Source organism: Meriones unguiculatus, chromosome 8 (genome assembly GCF_030254825.1).
Source record: "Meriones unguiculatus strain TT.TT164.6M chromosome 8, Bangor_MerUng_6.1, whole genome shotgun sequence".
Lineage (NCBI taxonomy): Eukaryota > Metazoa > Chordata > Mammalia > Rodentia > Muridae > Meriones > Meriones unguiculatus.
The window spans coordinates 115,891,337-115,908,566 of record NC_083356.1 but is presented as its reverse complement, the minus strand read 5'-3'; the positions used below and the strand labels follow the sequence as shown (position 1 = coordinate 115,908,566).

Here is a 17,230-nt window from a genome sequence, read left to right as displayed (position 1 = left end):
ACTATAATGCATTGGAAGACAAAGCACTTCGAAACTCCTAGAAAGTTAACATTTTATAGGTAACAGATATGTGCCACTGGATGGGATTCATGTCATTTAAAACTTACATGACAATAGGCAATAAAAGTAAAAGTGACTAAAACTTTTTCATGTGTAACCACACATTATCAAAAGGAATACTAGAATGCAAACAACCGAGTTTGTAAAACATGATGGAGATGTCAGGGGCGGGAGGGGCTTACCTGTATGTTGTGTCCTTCACTGGCATCTTATTGCATCGAACCCATTTATCCGTGTCAGGATCTAACCTTTCAACCCAGTACCCGGTGATGGGGCTGCCCCCATCATCGTCTGGCTCACACCAGGTGAGTGTCACAGCATCTTTAGTGATGTCGGAAGGTTCGAGGCGAGTTGGAGGTCCAGGTGGATCTGTAGACAGGATAAGGATACATCAAGTCACGGGTTCTGTACCCGACACCTACATGCAAGCTGGCATCAGCATCCTTTTTGTTTTTATCAGGTAGCAGATTAAGAATCTTACCAAACTGATACTTGGCTACTATTGGAGCGGCTTGGACGGGTTCACCAACGCCATACATGTTTTCTGCAGCCACGCGGAAAACGTACTCCTTGTTGGGCGTTAACTTGGTGGCCTTGAAGTTTGTGTCCTTAACGGTCGATGAGAGCTTATGCCACACATCGCTGTCTGTGGCTCTCCTCTCCACCACGTAGTTTGTGACCTTTGACCCACCGTCATCTCTCGGTGGGTTCCACGTCAGAAGACATGACTCGTTGGTTATATCTGTGATGTCAAAGGCAGCTGGCGGTCCGGGTTTATCTGTGGGTGGTAGTGGGTGAAAACGAACAAACCAACCATATTTTAAACTGTGTTTTGTTGAAGAGAGCAGCCACAGTGGGCTGTGAAGACAAGAGTCTCCTTACCCAGGACATTCACTTCTACCACCGCGGTGACCCGGCCGCACACGTTCGCGGCTTCTACGATATATGTGCCCGTGTCGCTCCTCTTGCTGTCCGTGATTGTCACGGTGGATTTCTTAGGAATGTTTTCAATGGTGATTCTCTGGTCTGGCTTCAGAATGGTGTCGGCTTTCGTCCAGGTGACTTTAGGTTCGGGTTTCCCAGTCACGGTGGCAGGAAGTTCAATCTTTGTTCCGGCTTTTACAGTGAGACCTGCAAGGAGCTTCACATCCAGGAAGATCTCAGGAGCCTCTGAAGTAGACAAGATTATTTATGCGTTAGCAGGTTTGACGACAAGGCCAGAGGCTGACCAACAAGAGAAGAAGGGAAGGTAAAATAAATACCCTGTGTGTCCACCGCCTGGATTTCTTCGGTGGGTTTGCTTGGCTTGCTGGCACCTTGCCTGTTCAAGGCCTTCACACGGTAGGCATACCATTTGCCTTCCTCAAGACCTGTCACCTCCATTCTGTCAGGAAAAACCAGGAGCTTTACTGTCACATAGACATCTATTACACTTGTGTAATACATATGTATTATGTGTGTAAAGATACATCACGTACAGTATAGTTATTTTTCTAAAATTCACTCCACTAATAAAGCACTGGCTTTTAAATTAAGGATCAGTACTTGGGGTGTGGATGGAGCACTGACAGGGTCAGGAACGGATGAAGTCCTGATGAATTGTGTTGTTGACATGAGCACAACTATGTCCTCAGACCTGTGGAAATGGCCAAGCCTTCCTTGGCCTAAGTGCCAGTGTTGACAAAGACTGACCTTTAGGGAAGACTAGTGCATACTTAACTATCAGCCCCAGCTTCTTCCCCCCGAGCCCTCCCACCGAGACACCCAACCCCTCCGCTTTATGCTGTAGGTGCGTAGTAGGTGCCCTCCATTACGGAGGGCAACCTCACTGCATCACAGCCTTTCTGTGCATAGTTGTTGTGTTTTCCAGGTCTTCATTCCTGTGTTTGCCCAGTCGGGCTTCCAGGGCCAAGCTGTGCTTGACTCCCTACTGGACTCTCCATTATCATAACTAATGAAAGACTTGAATAGGGCTATGCTCAGCTGAACTTTATAAAACCACACAGCTTTACTAAGGGAATTCCTGGTGGAGAAAATGAACATTTAACATTGCCCAGGTTCACCTACTAAAGCAGAATTAGTCATGTGTCCAATTAAAAAAGCAAAAACAAAGACTCACTTTGTATCTGCAACAGGCTCTCCACAGGCAACCCATCGATCAGAACCACGGGGGCATTTTTCAACTATGTATCCTTTGATGCGTGAGCCACCATCATTTTTAGGAGGATCCCATGTTAGGAAGATGCTCTGGGCAGTCCTATCTCTCCATTTAACATTCTCCGGTGGGTCAGGTACCGCTATAATATTTACAAGAGGGAGGTAATTTTAGAAAGGCTGTGAAGAGACTCGGGTCAGCTTGAATGTGGTTTTTTGTGGCCCTGGCAGGCCTGGCCCTTAGATTACATTCCTAAAGCTAGCCTCCAAGGTCTATTTCCTCTGAGGCTGACTCCCAAAGTATGGCAGCCCAGCAATCAAAAGCCCCCTTTGTTCACCAAATTAACATGCCCATTCAAAATACACCAACACATCTTCAGACCTCCCCCTCCCTTTTCTCTTCTTAAAAGTGACACCTCGCAAGGCCATTCGCTTTTCTGCCTGAGTCAGAAAGCAGCCAGTGTAACTTTTCTTCCCTGCTTAAAAACGGGCCTCCCCATGGAAACAGGAGTTTGGGTGTGGTCTGTGCCTCATCTGAAAGGGAGCCCCTACCACACGGGGTCTCCTAACAGGCTGCTCTCCAGCTACCTCCAAGCTATCAACCAGTGCTTTCCCCAGGCTTCTGCTCTGGGTCTGGAGTCAAGAAGGCAGAGCGCAGAACAGGCACAAGCCCACAGGGCACGCACTTACTTGCAGGTGCGGACATATTCACGGGCTCATCAATATACGCAGGAGCACCAGGGCCACACTTGTTCCGAGCACAGACTTTGAACAGATATTCCTTTCCTTGGACGAGATCAGGAACTGTGAATTCTAGATCAGTCACAAAGTCCATGACCTGGGATAAAGAAATAGTTCATTGACTTTTTCCAAGTACTTCCTCAAGTCAAAACATGTTTTATTTTTTTTTTATTTTTAAGTTTGGGAGAATTATATGTGTGTGTGTGTGTATGTGTGTGTGTATGTTTAATAATAACCAGCATAAATGGCGAAAACAATGGCAGATCAGGCCAACTAAGGTGAATCCAGCACAATGAAAAAAACAAAAAAACAAAAACACATAGTTCCTTTGAAATGGCTTACAGCTCAACACGTGCATTTTGGGTACTCATTAGATAAAAGTATGTAGGTAAGCTTTCTTTTATGTGTTAAATAAGTCTAACTAGAAAAAAAAAAAAGGGACAATTAAGCCAAAGCCTGGATAAATTACCCAATGAAGCATTAGAATTAATTAACTAAAAGGTTTGGGATACTCTTTCATGAGACAAGGGTAAAATAAGGTGTGGCACGCAGTCCATCTGTACGGCCTCCCAACTGCCTCCTGGGATCAACTCCACTCTTTCTAAAATGGCTGCCTTGCAATGTGGCACTCACTTTAGTCCATGTTTTCCGGCTCATATCTCTCTTCTCAACAACATATCCGGTTAGTGGACTTCCTCCATCATCGTCTGGAGGTTCCCAAGTCAAATGTACGGAATCCTTCGTTACGTCACTGTATTTCAGCTCTTTGGGTGCACTTGGGGGAGCTAATAAAAAAAAAGGGCAGTGAAAGTTGACATGACCTGAGCCTATGAGTCCAGGTGTTGATACAGCCAGGCCACATTAGAGAGCAAGAACTTAATTCCTTACCGATTACGTTGACATCAATTTCTCCAGAAATCGACTTCACAGGGTTTTCTAATGTGAGGGTGTAAATGCCCTTGTCAGTCCGTTCACTTGGAGAAATGACAAGTTCGGCGTAGGCTGATATGGTCTTAATTTTCACACGCTCCCCCTCTTCAAGTACTTGATCTCCAAATGTCCAGGTTGCTTTCGGTCTTGGATAGCCTGTGCTTGGAACCAGGATCTTGATGGGATTGGGGACTATGACTTCCAGACCATCTTTAAATGCACTTAAATCCATTGTTGGTTCAACTGCCAAGAAAGAAAAAGCAGTGAATTTCAAGCATTATATTCAAGCCCCTGGTATACCCGAGAAGGTCTATGCTATTCCCTAATCTAAGAAGTGAAGTATCTGTTTACCAAAGGCATCATCAGCAGTGAGAGGACCAAGGATCTCAGACGGGTCTGAAACACCAGCTGCATTTTCTGCAGACACTCGATATAAATATTTGTTTCCTTTCTTCAATCCAGTGACCTAAAATTACAAGGTCATATTTGTTAACAGCATATCCACTTAAATCTACAAATCTACATACATACACACGTACATGACAGTTTTTACCAGCAAACTCCTCACCTTGTAAGTCAGCTCAGGCACAGGTTTCATATTGCAGCGAATCCAATTATCTTTTCCTTCCTCGCATCTTTCAATTATATAGCCCAATATGGGGCTGCCTCCGTCTTTCAGCGGGGGCTCCCACGTGAGCTGAACGGATGATTGTGTCTGATCTGAGGCACTCAGGTTCACAGGAGGACTTGGTCTCTCTAGAATGGCACAAAGATTTGGGACAGTACAATTTTATTAAGACGTGGAGTGATAATCGCAGCCTCATCAGAACAAATTTGTGGGCCATGTGGGCACAGCCTTGGTGTTTACAGTTTTGTTCTAAGTTTTTATGTTTTGATGCTCTATCTTTTATTAAATTAGAATTACTTGAATCAATAGATTCGGTTCATTGGTTGAATGTGACGTTTATGTCATTTTCGTTGTTAAATGAACGTACCGATTGGATCAGCCACTTTGACGAAGGGTGTGGCCGCACTGGGTTTCCCGACTCCGATTCGGTTCTGGGCTCTGACACGGAAACTGTACTCCTGTCCTTCCACCACATCAGTGACAGTGGCCGACAGGTCCTCAGCTCTCACGGTCATGGCGGTGTCCCACCTGATGGAAGTCTTGTCCCTCAGTTCAATCACATAGTTTGTGACTTCGGCACCTCCGTCATACTCTGGCGGCTCCCAAGTCAGTGAGACACCAAACCGATTCACATCCGTGATGGCTACATTCAGAGGCGGGCCCGGGACATCTGGACGTCACCACAGAAGAAGCGCACGTGAGATTGCGGTGTGATGGGGATAAACACAGAGCTAAGCTGGTTGGCAGCTGACGTACACGCTTCTTACCGTATTTACTCCTGGCTTCCACAGGACTGTCGGTTTCCACTGGTTCTCCAGTGCCAACTCTGTTGCGTGCGCTCACACGGAACAGGTACTCCACTCCCCCTTTCTGTAGGCCAGTGACCGTGAACTCACAGCTGTCTGCTCGGTCGGTGACCAGAACCCAGGTCTTCCTCTTGATGTCACGCCTTTCGACGACGTAACCTATGATTTTGCTTCCACCATCCGTTAACGGCTCTTCCCAAGCGAGGCCGACCTCACCGTCGAATGTTTCCGTCACTTCCAAGTTCCGAACCGGCCCGGGAACATCTGCAATTTACAGGTCACAGACTTTTTAGTGATGCAATGCCTTTGCGCTGGGCTGGGCCAGTCTCGTTGGAGTGATTTGGCGGCTTACCGATAACTTGTAAGTTGATGAAGCCTTCTGCTTTCCCGTGCTTGTTCTGAAGCACGATCTTATACCTCCCCTTGTCTTCTTTCTTGGCTTCTACGATTCTGAATGAGGTCTGCTCGGCTGTGGTATCAACAGTTTTTGTGGACAGAGGTTCGTTCTCCTTAAACCACTCAGCCTCTGCTTTGGGGTAGGCATCATAGGGCACCACCATGGTCAGAGGCTGGCCAGCGTCGACCACCAGATCTTGGTCAGCCGTCTTGATTTTAGGTGCAGCTGGCGAGAAGGAGAAAACGTGCACACGTCTAAATTACACACTGTAGTCATACCATGGCACTGTTCTTTTAAAACGATGTATTTGCTAACAAACATCATCATAGCCTCGGTGAATACTATTGTAAGCGTTATGATAATTTCACCCGACTCCAAACTATCCGCCTTTAGAAAGAGAAGGTTGAAGATGGCATACAATCAGTAACACCCCGTCTTCATTCTATAACTCCTAATTATAGAAATAAGAACAGAGGACCTAGGATACAGTGAAACAGGTTTTGCTTCTGTTGTTGAAACTATTTTCATAAAATATGTTTTGGATACAGTATGGCACACTTAGTTCAGGATAAATCCGCCAGCTTTTCTCATATACAAGAAACACCAGTGGGCTTTCAGAGCAGCCTGTGCAGGTGTGTCGGGCCAGGGTGAGAAGCTATCTAAAGAGTTCACAGGAGGTGCACAGCAGTAGCAAGGGGGTGTTGTCAGCTCTCTGGATGCGTGAGCAGCTGCCATGTGCCAGGGATGTACAGATGAATGCTGTCAACTTCCTCTTTGTAGCAGGAGAAAGCACACGGCTAACACGAGAAAAGGAACTCAAACCATGGGCTTTCACAAGGAGTACTTTGCTATGACTGTAAAATCTGAGATCTCTGTCAGATCTGTGGTATCGTGAGGACACTCGAAGCAAAAGGAAGTGACTTACCGGCTAATTCAAGTTTAGCCCTGGCTTCTTTATCTTTGGCAATAAATCTGTATTCACCCTGGTCGCGTGGCTTAATATCACAAATCTGTAGTCTGTGAATCTTCCCTTCACTCATCATCTGGTGCTTGTCACCCTGGACAACAATCATGTTATTTCTCAGCCATTGGACCTCCACTTTATCTTTGTTGAGCTCAGCCAAAAAGATAACATCTGCTCCAGGTGCTTCCAGAATGTCTTGAGGAGGCCTGATAATCTCAACAGGGATTTCTGGAAAGAAAACATAAAAATAAACACAGACATGCTTGTATTTTCATCAGCAAAGTAAAAAAAAAAAAAAAAAAAAGTCATTTCAGCTAGAATTATTCTTGCAAGCAGTACACACCTTCTACAAACAGCCTCGCCCGGGACTTCCTGTCCTCTACACCACAAGCGTATTCACACTCATCCTCCAGCCTGCAGTCTTTGATGATGAGCCTGTGTATGCTCCCGTCTTTTTCAAATTTGTACCTAAAGAGGAGAATGAACGAGTAGTTAGCCTGCAGCACGCGCACTAGACTCGAGTGTCAAACCGCACATGGAACAGCAGACGCCTTTTACATACTTTTTGCCTTCCTTGATTTCTCTTCCGTTTCTGTACCATTTCACGTTTGCTTTCTCTCTGGAAAGCTGGCAGGAGAAGACAGCGTCGTCAAACTCTGTGACCGTCTGGTCTTCCAGGTGCTCCACGAACTCTGTCGGGGCTTCTATGATGAGCAGCTCCGCCACAGACTGGTCCTGTCCGGCAGTGACAATGTATTCGCCTTCGTCTGGAAAGCCGCAGTCCTTGATGATTAGAGAGTGCTTGTACTTGTCAATTCGGTATGATACACGGTTGTCGAAAGCCACTTCTTCTCCATTTTTGGTCCACTTCAGTGTCACATTGAGACGATTCACCTTGCACCAGAATGTGACCGATTTCTTCTCCATTGTTTCAATATCTTTCAGGGGTTCAATAATCCTAAGATCTTCCTCTGTGGTAATAGAGAACAAGGATGCTGAATTTAGTCGTTTGCATAATACAAATTGCTGGGAAAAAAATTCTCTAGTACCATTCAAATCACGTACCTTCTACTATTAGATTGGCTGCACTTTTAACATTTTCACCTCTGTGGTTGGTCAAAGACACGCTGTAGTTGGCTTGGTCATCTAACCGCGCATCTCTGATTCTGAGGGTGTAAACCAGGTCTTTTTGGAGAATGATATACTTGGAACTGTCAAATATGGCTTCGTCATTTCTGAACCACTTGGCTTTGGCACCTTCAGTATTGACTTCGCAGTTGAAGACAACTTCTTGTTGTTCTTTTACCTTGGTGTCCTTAAGAGGAACTATGATCTTGAGTTTCTCTGCAGAGGATCAATAAGACTTTGTAGGATGATGAAGGACCAAAAGTACAAACACACCAATCCACTGAAGCAACGACACACTTACCAATGACTGTCAGGTGAGCCGCAGCTCTGGCAGCCCCAACCATGACCACGTAAGTGCCCATGTCTTGTAGTGTGGCATCCTTCACAACCAGGACTCTCTTTTTGCCATCAGCGATGACGTCATATTTATCTCCGGATTCCAGCGTCTGATCGTCTCTCTTCCACTGAACTTCGAAGCTCTCCTTTGAGATGGTGCAGACAAACTCAGCCTTTTCTCCTTCAAGAATTTCAAGGTTCTGTGGCTTTGAGATGAATTCAGCAGCAAGTTCTGGAAAGACGAAGTTGGAAGACATGGAAAACACAGGCATTCCTACCCTAAGTATGGCAAGAATGAGTGACAAGAAATAAAATACCCTTCGCGGAGATTTTCTTACCATGAACTTTGACTTTGCTGTCCGTTCGAGAACTGGGGAGTCGGCAGTTGTAGCTGCCAGCATCCTCGAGCTGCGCGTTCTGAATGACCAGGATTCTCTTCCTTCCATCAGTAAGTATCTCAAATCTTCCTGTTTCAATGATCTCCTCGTCCCCTTTGTACCAAATCACTTCTGCCCCAGGCTTGGAGACTTCGCATACCAGTTTGATGGTGTCTCCTTCACTCACTTCAAGGTTGGCAAGATTTTTTGTGAAGACAGCCTCTTCCTCTGCAGAAAAGAATGCAGACGAAGTCGGTAAAACCAGAAGTTGGTTTTCCTGACCCTACATGCACTTAGGTGAAGAAAGTCTTGATGCTCACCTAGGACTGTCAGCATGCCGGAAGTTCGCGCTGTCCTCACTTCACAGGAATATTCTGCTTCATCATTCAGCAGACATTTGTTGACGACAAGAATGCGTACTGCTCCCTTAGAAATGATATCGTACTTTTTGCCCTTCTTAATTTCAGCACCATCTTTAAACCACTGAACCTATATTTTAAGACAAATAATTTTTAAAGTAAGTTTCCATGTTGGTCCTTCACATGGCATCCCTAACATGAAGTAGGACCCTGAGGGTTCTTTTAAAAATCAACCATAAGACAAGATAGTATATATAAAAGAGTACCATAAATATTATGGTATGTATAAAGACAGAAAACATAATTAAAACTAAGAAAACAAGAACAAAGTTACTAAGTACTGTTGACCTGCTATGATATTAGCATTTATGAAAAAATGGGATTGTGCAAGTTTTGATTCTTATGAAGCCTTAGATATCACACAAACCAGCTCCACTGTTGTAGAAACAGGCTGAAAGTCTGTTTGGCAATATTAATAGTTCATGAAATACTTAGTTGAGACATGGAATTACTGCTATGTAATTTTTTTGATCTAAGAAAACAGTATTTCCATATGGCTCAAAATAATAAATATTTTATAAGTCCAGGGTATTTCATGTGAGAGTAATTGAGTGGCACCACGGAGACAATTAAATCAAGTTCATCTTTCATGTTAAACTAGTCTTTAATCTAAACAGAAGTCAGAGAAAAGGCTTATCTATTTTCTTCTTTCCTTCCATTATGGCCCAAAGTAAACAAAGTGACTTGATAATCATAGATAACACTTATGTGCCCACAGACCTTGGCATTTTCCTTGGAAATTTCACACTCAAACCGAGCCGTTTCTTTTTCTTTAACTTGAAGGTCCGTGAGTGGTCTTAAGAATTCCACATGAGGAGCTGTAAGAGAACGGATGGCATTGGAATTCTATCAAGGCTTCTGCACATTTGTCCTGATATTTCGCTGGCACACATTGAGAAAAAGTGTTTCTCTGAGTAGCCCTGGCTGGCCTAGAACTCACTCTGTGGATCAGCCTGGCCTTGAACTTAAGAGATCTGCCTGCCTCTGCCTCCCGAGTGCTGGGATCAAAGGCGCGCACCACACTTTGGTCTTAATAGTTTGTGACTGACTTTAAATTCACTTGAAGCTTCCACTGAGAATGATGCTTTGCTCTTGACCTCTTTAGTTCACACAAACTATCTTACTGTGCTGCCAACTTAGTTCTTTCAAACTGAGACCCACCTCAGTTCTTTTGAATGATTACTGAAGGAAATGCCTTCTTTCTTTTGGGACTATACCTCAGTTGAAGTATATTTGCCAAAGGAAACATTAGTACACAAAGAAACATCATTGTGAACCCGGTAGAATTCAAAGACAAAAGAGTCTGAAGTACTGCAATCAGCTTTGCGTATGGCTACAAGGCATGAGTCTAATTGTAATCACGCATGTCCGGCTTTTCATTTTTAACTCAGCTCTAAAGATTTCACATGCAGGTCAGACAGGTATTAGTGTGACAAATACTGTTCTGCGTGGGATGCTGATCTGGTGCTGATGTTGGTTCATGCATCTCCAGAAATCTATCTGCTGCTGTGCAGGATGGAGAAGCTGCCTCCTCACCCTTCCATCTTCCAGAGCTCCTTAAGAGGCCTTTCCAAGTTGACCCTTCTTGATCATGGATGTTCTCAGACCAAGGCTATTTGGTAGTTTGGAAGACAAGCCACCATGGCTGAGCCTTCTCCAGGAAGGAAGTAGATGGCAAGGGGAAGAATCCCCCCACCAAGGGGCTACTCTGAAGTAAGATAAGGCAGAGGAACCAAAGCAGGGGAAGAGTGACACAGCACAGGCAGCTGGAAGCACCGTCAAAGCCACTAGGTTTTAGTTGTTGGCCGATGAGAAGCGACATACTAAACAAACACTGCACAAATATGTGCCACGAAAAATGTTTGGTTGGACAAATAAATAAACACGGCAAATGAGCTAGCTAGCAGGGGGCATACTGAGAAGAGGGGTTATCTCCCCACCAGGGGAAGAAGCAACAGTAAAAACAATCAAGTCCTCCATTCAGAGGATCCACGACACAAAGAACCTGGGCCTCGCTCAGCTTCTCCTCCATCCTCAGGCTCAGACTGAATCACGTGACTGGGAGTTATCATTATCACAGTTGTTTTCAAGTGTGTTCCTATTCAAATAACTTTCATTCTTATTCTCCAGGCCTGAACCTTATCTTCCTTCCATGGAATCAGGGTTCTGTGCTTCTCTTGGTGACTCAGTGTGTATTCATCTCTAGCAGGATACTCATACAGCAGGCGTAGCCACACACAGGCAAAGAGCACAGCGGTATAGTGTGAAAAGTGGTTGGTGTCTTTTCCAAGGCCGGGCACAGCACAAGGATGTTTGTAAAGAAACGTGTGAAGTATCGGGTTAGGTCAGCATCCATTCTCTGAGTTACGAAGTATTATGATTAAGCCAAGAAGGGCATGCATAAAGTGTATTGTTGTTGTTTTTTTTTTTTTTTTTGGGGGGGGGGGAGTGGCGCCAGCAAAGAGTTGCAAATGCTAAGTCCTGTGGAGCAATACTTACGAACAACATTCAGGTTACAGGAAGTCTTAAAATCCTTAGCATCGCAAGTGTACGTTTTGATATCCTCTGGGGTACAACCATGAATAATGAGCTTTCTGACCCTGCCATCAGCGACGACTTCATACTTCTTGCTCTTGAGGATTTCTGTCCCATTTTTGAACCATTTCACCTTAGCATTTTCTCTGGATACTTCACATTCAAGTATGGCAGTGGCCTCCTCTTCGACCGTCTGGTCCTCAAGAGGCTTAGTGAACTCAACTGGGGGTTCTGAAAGAATCATACTTATTAGCTGCTTCCCTTCTCCAAGAGCTCTGGGGCCTTCTCTAATTCCCTCTGGCATTGCCAGGGCTGCTTTTGTTCTAAGTTTGCTTGTTTGTGAAGCTATTTTTCATTTAGATGTTTTTCTTTAATAATAATGCTTTATCATTATTTATACATGCAGGGAAAAACAAACAAACAAAAACATCTTTCTATGCTTTCCCCCCTCTCTCTGGCTATCCTGGAAAGCCACTATGTAGACAAGGCTGGTTTCAAACTTGTGACAGTCGTTTGCCTCTTGAGTGTTAGTCTTACAAGAAAAATAATTATAAAGTAGTTATGAAACTTAAAGGAAATAATGGCCAACACTGATTTAAAAAATGAGTTGATAGTAAGTATTTCACCAGTTGTTTTTGGAACTAGTAAAAAATATATAATTAATAAGACAGAGACAGAAAGAGTATGTAAAAAACATGTTAGTTTTGATTTTTTTTTTTTTTTCTGAGACAGGGTTTCTCTGTGTAGCCCTGGCTGTCCTGGAATTCACTTTGTAGACCAGGCTGGCCTTGAACTCAGAGATCCACCTGTCTCTGCTGGGATTAAAAGCGTGCACCACCTCTGCCCCAATATCAGGAGAGGAGAACAAAAAAAATAAAAGCAAAAACAAAACACAACCTATATTTTGTTATGCCAAAATATGAAATTGGACTTTTGGATGCTCTGTTTTAATGATCTGTGGTACTCTTGCACAAGAACAATTAAGAGGTTGCACTATCCATGGTTCTCTTTATTATCTCTGTGTTTAGGAATATGCTTTCTACTTACCTTTCACAAAGAGGTTGGCCTGGGTTTTGAAATCCTTCGCTGTTAGTTGGACTTCGCCAGCATCCTCTAGCTTCACATCCCTCAGGGTGAGTGTGTGGACCCTCCCTTCCGAACGGGTCACCACCTAGTTGCGTTTTAAAGAAGTGCAAGTGAAGAACAAATGAAACCGCCACATGGAATGCAGGCTCCTCAATCCAGCTAGGTGAACTATGTCAAAGAGTTACCCACATTGTTTTATATCACATACGGAGCACACACACACACACACACACACACACACACACACACACACCACACACATTTTAAGTGACTTCAACCAATAGTATCAAAACTTTTAGGAACATTTTAGGTTTTCATTATGAAAGTAGGAGGTGAACTTTTATGTTGAATTTGCACAGACCAATTTCTGTATATATTTCTGATCTTGTGAAAAATACATGCAATTATAAATATGTATGTATTTCTGTTTTGCTTCAGAGTTCGTGTGCAGGAAGAATTTAGAAAGGCTAAAACTGAAAGAAGAAAATGATTGGCCACTGTAAACTGAAAGATTTTATTTTTAAATTGTATGCTCTAAAGCAAAGATGATTATCATGTAAATGCAAACTCTTCCTGCCATTTATTTTAGCAATTGAATTTATTTTGCAAATGAATGTGATCCATGATTAAAGAAATTTGTACAATTTTGTTGTCAAATTTCTTCGATGTTGATTCTTCCCTTTTCCTGTGTTTGAGCATCAGTAATGGGAAAATCAGATACCATTGATGCTATTACAGGTCGAATCGTTCTGGGATTAATGAGATGAGCAGGGTATGTCTAGTTCTAGAATCTAAGAATCCTCGAAAGCTCTGCTCCGTCCTCGAGAGTGGTTTTATACTGCTTAAGTATCCATTTAGACACTTTAGAATTATGTCGCCTGTTTTCTGGTGAAACGATTTCTATTTATTTTGCTAGTGGTAAAAGAAAGAATCAGGAATACAGCTTCACTGAAAAGAACTTCTTCCTCAAACAAGAATGTGGCACAGTTATTCATACTGTCTTAGTACTGAGAACAGCTAAGACCACAGTAAAGAATGATACACAGCTAGGACACAGTAGCATAGAGTTATCCTAGGTACACAGCTGCTACTTACCTGACAAGGTAGGGTCTGCATGGGACTTTAAAAAATGTCTGACTTTGAATTTTGAATTTGACTTATGACTATTTAAAGGGAACTTCAGTTTCTAACACATGCACAAATATATAATATCTCTTAATGCATTGATTTGGCATCTGAATTATTCTGAAGACATCTATAGAATACAGTCTCTGCCACTGATATGATTGCCCAGAATATAACACTCTTTCAATAAATGGCTTACATAGAGTATAGTCAATGTAGTCAAATAAAAAGCAAACAAAAAAGGAAATACAATAGATAAAACAAATCAACAAAATGAATGCTAAATACTTTTGGTAGAACATGTAATGATAGTATAATAATTATCCATTAAAATACTAATTTATAACGGGCCTACTGGTGGAACACAGAAGTCACTACCAAGCTGTTAAAATTTAAATACAAAATTACTAAAGGCCACTGAGAATTTAGCAATCTTTACTTGGCCAAAAGGAATAAAAATCAAAAGTGAAAGAAAATTATAGTTTATTTCTAAAATGCTGTCCTCAAGTTCCCCACGTCTATATGCTGTTTTGTCTATTTGACTGTTGGTGTAGAGGTTAAAGATTTTACAAACAAACAAACAAAACAAAACAAAACAAAACAAAAAAACCAAAAACCAAAAACCAAACAAAAAACTCAACTGAATTAAACTGACAAAAACAAGTTTGTGCTAATGGATGGACTTAATTTAAACAAAACCTATAAAATGTAGTAAGTGAACATAATACTTTGCAGTTCTGTTCATACTCAAATTCCTTAATGAAAAGAGCCATTTAAGGAGGACATGATCAAGTTCATAGATGGACCACTATTTTGGGAGGCTACAGGGGCGGATTAACATTCCTGTGCTGGGGACACAGCAGGCAGCCCTCTGGCTCCAGGGGCTCTACCCTTTCTAGCCCTAGGAAAAAAAGTAATGATGTTAATAGATTTTCCCCTTAGGGAAAAACAAATGTAAGATTTTTAGCTATCTACTTATTAAGTCAAAATAGTAGAGTTTTTACATTAAAATGGAGAGTCATCTTTCTTCTCTAGTAAAAAACCCTCCTAGTTTGACCCCCAAATAAGAAATTAGCCACACTGCACTGAGTAGGAAAACAGATGCGGTGAGTCCAGCACCCAGTGCAGTCTTGGGGAGACTGCTGTGAGGGAAGGTTTCTGGTGTGTACGTTAATTCTCACGCCAGCTCCGATGTCCTGCTGCCCTTTCTAACTGGGAGCAGTGGAAACCAAAGGCCGTGGTCCTTACCAACCACGTGGCTGCTTCTGAGTTCTGAGTTAGCCGTTCAGTGGAAGGCTGCGTTTTAAAATCTGTTTTCTAACTTCTACGTGAAGGGGATGTCCTCTAAGACTTCAGCCTCTTTGTGAAACTAAATACCCCTCCCATGATTGTTGTTGTTGTTTTTGAGCCTTCAAAATTTCATTTGTATAGAAGTTTTACATACAGTATTTTTTTCTGGAATATTGCGCAGTGCAAAAGCCACAAAACAATGAAATATCCTGTATTTTTCTGTTTTATTTTAAGAATTCAAAATGCATGATGAATTAGCAAGCTAATCTGAGTATCACCTCTCCACTGTACAGGGTCACCTAAGTTTAATTTCCTGATCCAGACAGAATCCCAAGGGTCCGGAATACAGAGGTCAATTTAGGGAAATTGCATTTTGGCTCTATCTGAATAAAATGGCTCAGCTTTCATTTTTGGGTTGAGCACCGAGCCTCAGGAATGTTAGTAAAAACTAAGGTGGTTTACCTAAACTTCTCAAAAGTTTGTTCATTTACACACAGGGGTCGCAGCACTGTTCTTTCTCCCCTGTTCCATCAGCTGCACTTTAAATAGTTCTCTTACATTCCAGAATTTGCACAGCTCAAAGCACTTGAGTGTTAAAAATAGCCTTGGAGAAATGCTAGAAGGGAAAATCTGCTCAGAAGTTATCTCTACGGCTCTATCAACTGCCTGAAATGGAGTTCCATCTCCTCTTAGTCCGCCTATATGTAGAAGTCTAGATAGTGCGGGAGGAGTCTGAACTCTATGGCAGAGCGCTGCTGCCAAGAACCCAGGTTCTCTTTATCACTCCTACGAGCTAGCCTTGATGGCTAATTAGCATCTGTCTCCCCTTTCCAGAAAAACCACAATCTGATTATATTTAAAACCGTTAATTCTATTTCAGTAAAAACTATCATCAGGTTAAACCTAATGTAAATTTGAAAACTATACCTTACAGTTTCGGCAGAAATCAAGTTAGAGGCGTGTAGGGAACATTAGGGAGAACAAAGCAAAAGACAATGAAAGTGACCCCAAGGGAGAGGCAAGCCAACAATCCGTGTGTTGCTTTTTACCTTTTCGTTAGGCTCCAGTTTCTTCCCTTTGAGGTACCATTCCACTGGGATATCCTCATAAGAGAGCTCGCAGTCGAAGGTGGCTGTTTCCCCTGCGGTCACTGTGACATCCTTTAGAGGCCTCAGAAGACCAATTACCCGCGCTTTGTGTGAGGAAAGAAAACGCCTTGTATTACTCATTCTGTAATTCCCCAAGAATAAACAGATTTAGTTCTTCATTTCCATGGTTGTTTTCTTCAAGAAGGGCAGAGCCGCGGGATGAGCTGCTGCTCTAACTCCCCTGTGTACGTGGCCCCGTGGTGCTGAGAAGGGGAGAGCAGACAGCCAAATCGCTGGTATTTGTAGGAGCCCCTTCTTCGGGATCTACAAGGTCAGCAGGAAATCTGCGCTGCATCTGTCTCTCTGCCAGGCGTCAAGTTCCTCTGGCTACGGAAGATATGTGACCTCCAAAATAACTAAGGCTCTGATTGGGAGAGGCAAGGGGTCCTTGGCCCCACAGCCTGTCCGTGTCCATCAACCACTTTGCACCTTCCAAAAATGGGCACCTAACTTTTCTGCCTCCCTTCCTCGGTTGAAAATGCTCACACAGCATAGGTCTTCTCCACGGGGCTACAGTTTAGATGGTCATCCAAGCTATCGAAATGGTTTCTTTTTTTTTTTTTAAAGAAGTTTTAATTCTCAGTTCTTACTGTATGTTTATGTATTTTGAATAAAAGGATTGCTAGAGCAGGAAAAGCTGACTTGCTCAATTTGTTATTGTTGTTCAAATGACCAAGTTACTGGAAATATCAAGACCTCAGAGTCTGAAGGACTTTTATATCAGGAGGTCAAAAAGTAAATACAAGAAAGCCAGTTTTTATACAAGAATAGTATTTTCCAATACCAATTAATCTCATGTGTATTCATTTTCTATGAAAATATGGAGTTATTGTTTTTTTTTTTATCAAAAATACATAATACTTACGCTTAACTCGGAGGTGGGCGCTGGTTTTGACATTGGCAGCTTGGAAATCTACGCCACCGGTCTGATCCAGTTGACAGTTGTGTAAGATAAGAACATGGATCTTGCCTTCTTCTTTAATCTCACATTCCTGAGCCAGAGAAGAAAGAAATGTGTCACGATTATAATTTTGAGACCTTTTTTCATAGGTATAGAATAATATAATTTATGGATGCTACAAATGAATGGTGACACACACGCTTTA

At 42.7% G+C, this 17,230-nt stretch overlaps 1 protein-coding gene across 5 annotated transcripts in view; it reads right to left on the bottom strand.

The window, feature by feature from the left end:
* The window catches only part of Ttn (titin), a 262,706-nt gene that overhangs the window by 85,198 nt on the left and 160,278 nt on the right, over positions 1-17,230 (bottom strand). For all 5 annotated transcript variants that reach the window (XM_060390411.1, XM_060390412.1, XM_060390413.1 and 2 more), the window contains 25 exons: positions 16,990-17,116; positions 16,026-16,168; positions 12,523-12,646; positions 11,440-11,706; positions 9,661-9,758; positions 8,842-9,010; positions 8,483-8,749; positions 8,110-8,376; positions 7,746-8,024; positions 7,243-7,651; positions 7,024-7,148; positions 6,642-6,908; positions 5,672-5,941; positions 5,281-5,583; positions 4,881-5,183; positions 4,454-4,641; positions 4,237-4,351; positions 3,844-4,128; positions 3,589-3,740; positions 2,905-3,052; positions 2,180-2,357; positions 1,323-1,444; positions 943-1,230; positions 542-838; positions 243-429 (listed from right to left, as the gene is read on the bottom strand). In XM_060390411.1, the coding sequence (XP_060246394.1) occupies positions 243-429; positions 542-838; positions 943-1,230; positions 1,323-1,444; positions 2,180-2,357; positions 2,905-3,052; positions 3,589-3,740; positions 3,844-4,128; positions 4,237-4,351; positions 4,454-4,641; positions 4,881-5,183; positions 5,281-5,583; positions 5,672-5,941; positions 6,642-6,908; positions 7,024-7,148; positions 7,243-7,651; positions 7,746-8,024; positions 8,110-8,376; positions 8,483-8,749; positions 8,842-9,010; positions 9,661-9,758; positions 11,440-11,706; positions 12,523-12,646; positions 16,026-16,168; positions 16,990-17,116 (5,378 nt within the window). The remainder of the gene's footprint in view (positions 1-242; positions 430-541; positions 839-942; positions 1,231-1,322; positions 1,445-2,179; positions 2,358-2,904; positions 3,053-3,588; positions 3,741-3,843; positions 4,129-4,236; positions 4,352-4,453; positions 4,642-4,880; positions 5,184-5,280; positions 5,584-5,671; positions 5,942-6,641; positions 6,909-7,023; positions 7,149-7,242; positions 7,652-7,745; positions 8,025-8,109; positions 8,377-8,482; positions 8,750-8,841; positions 9,011-9,660; positions 9,759-11,439; positions 11,707-12,522; positions 12,647-16,025; positions 16,169-16,989; positions 17,117-17,230) is intronic.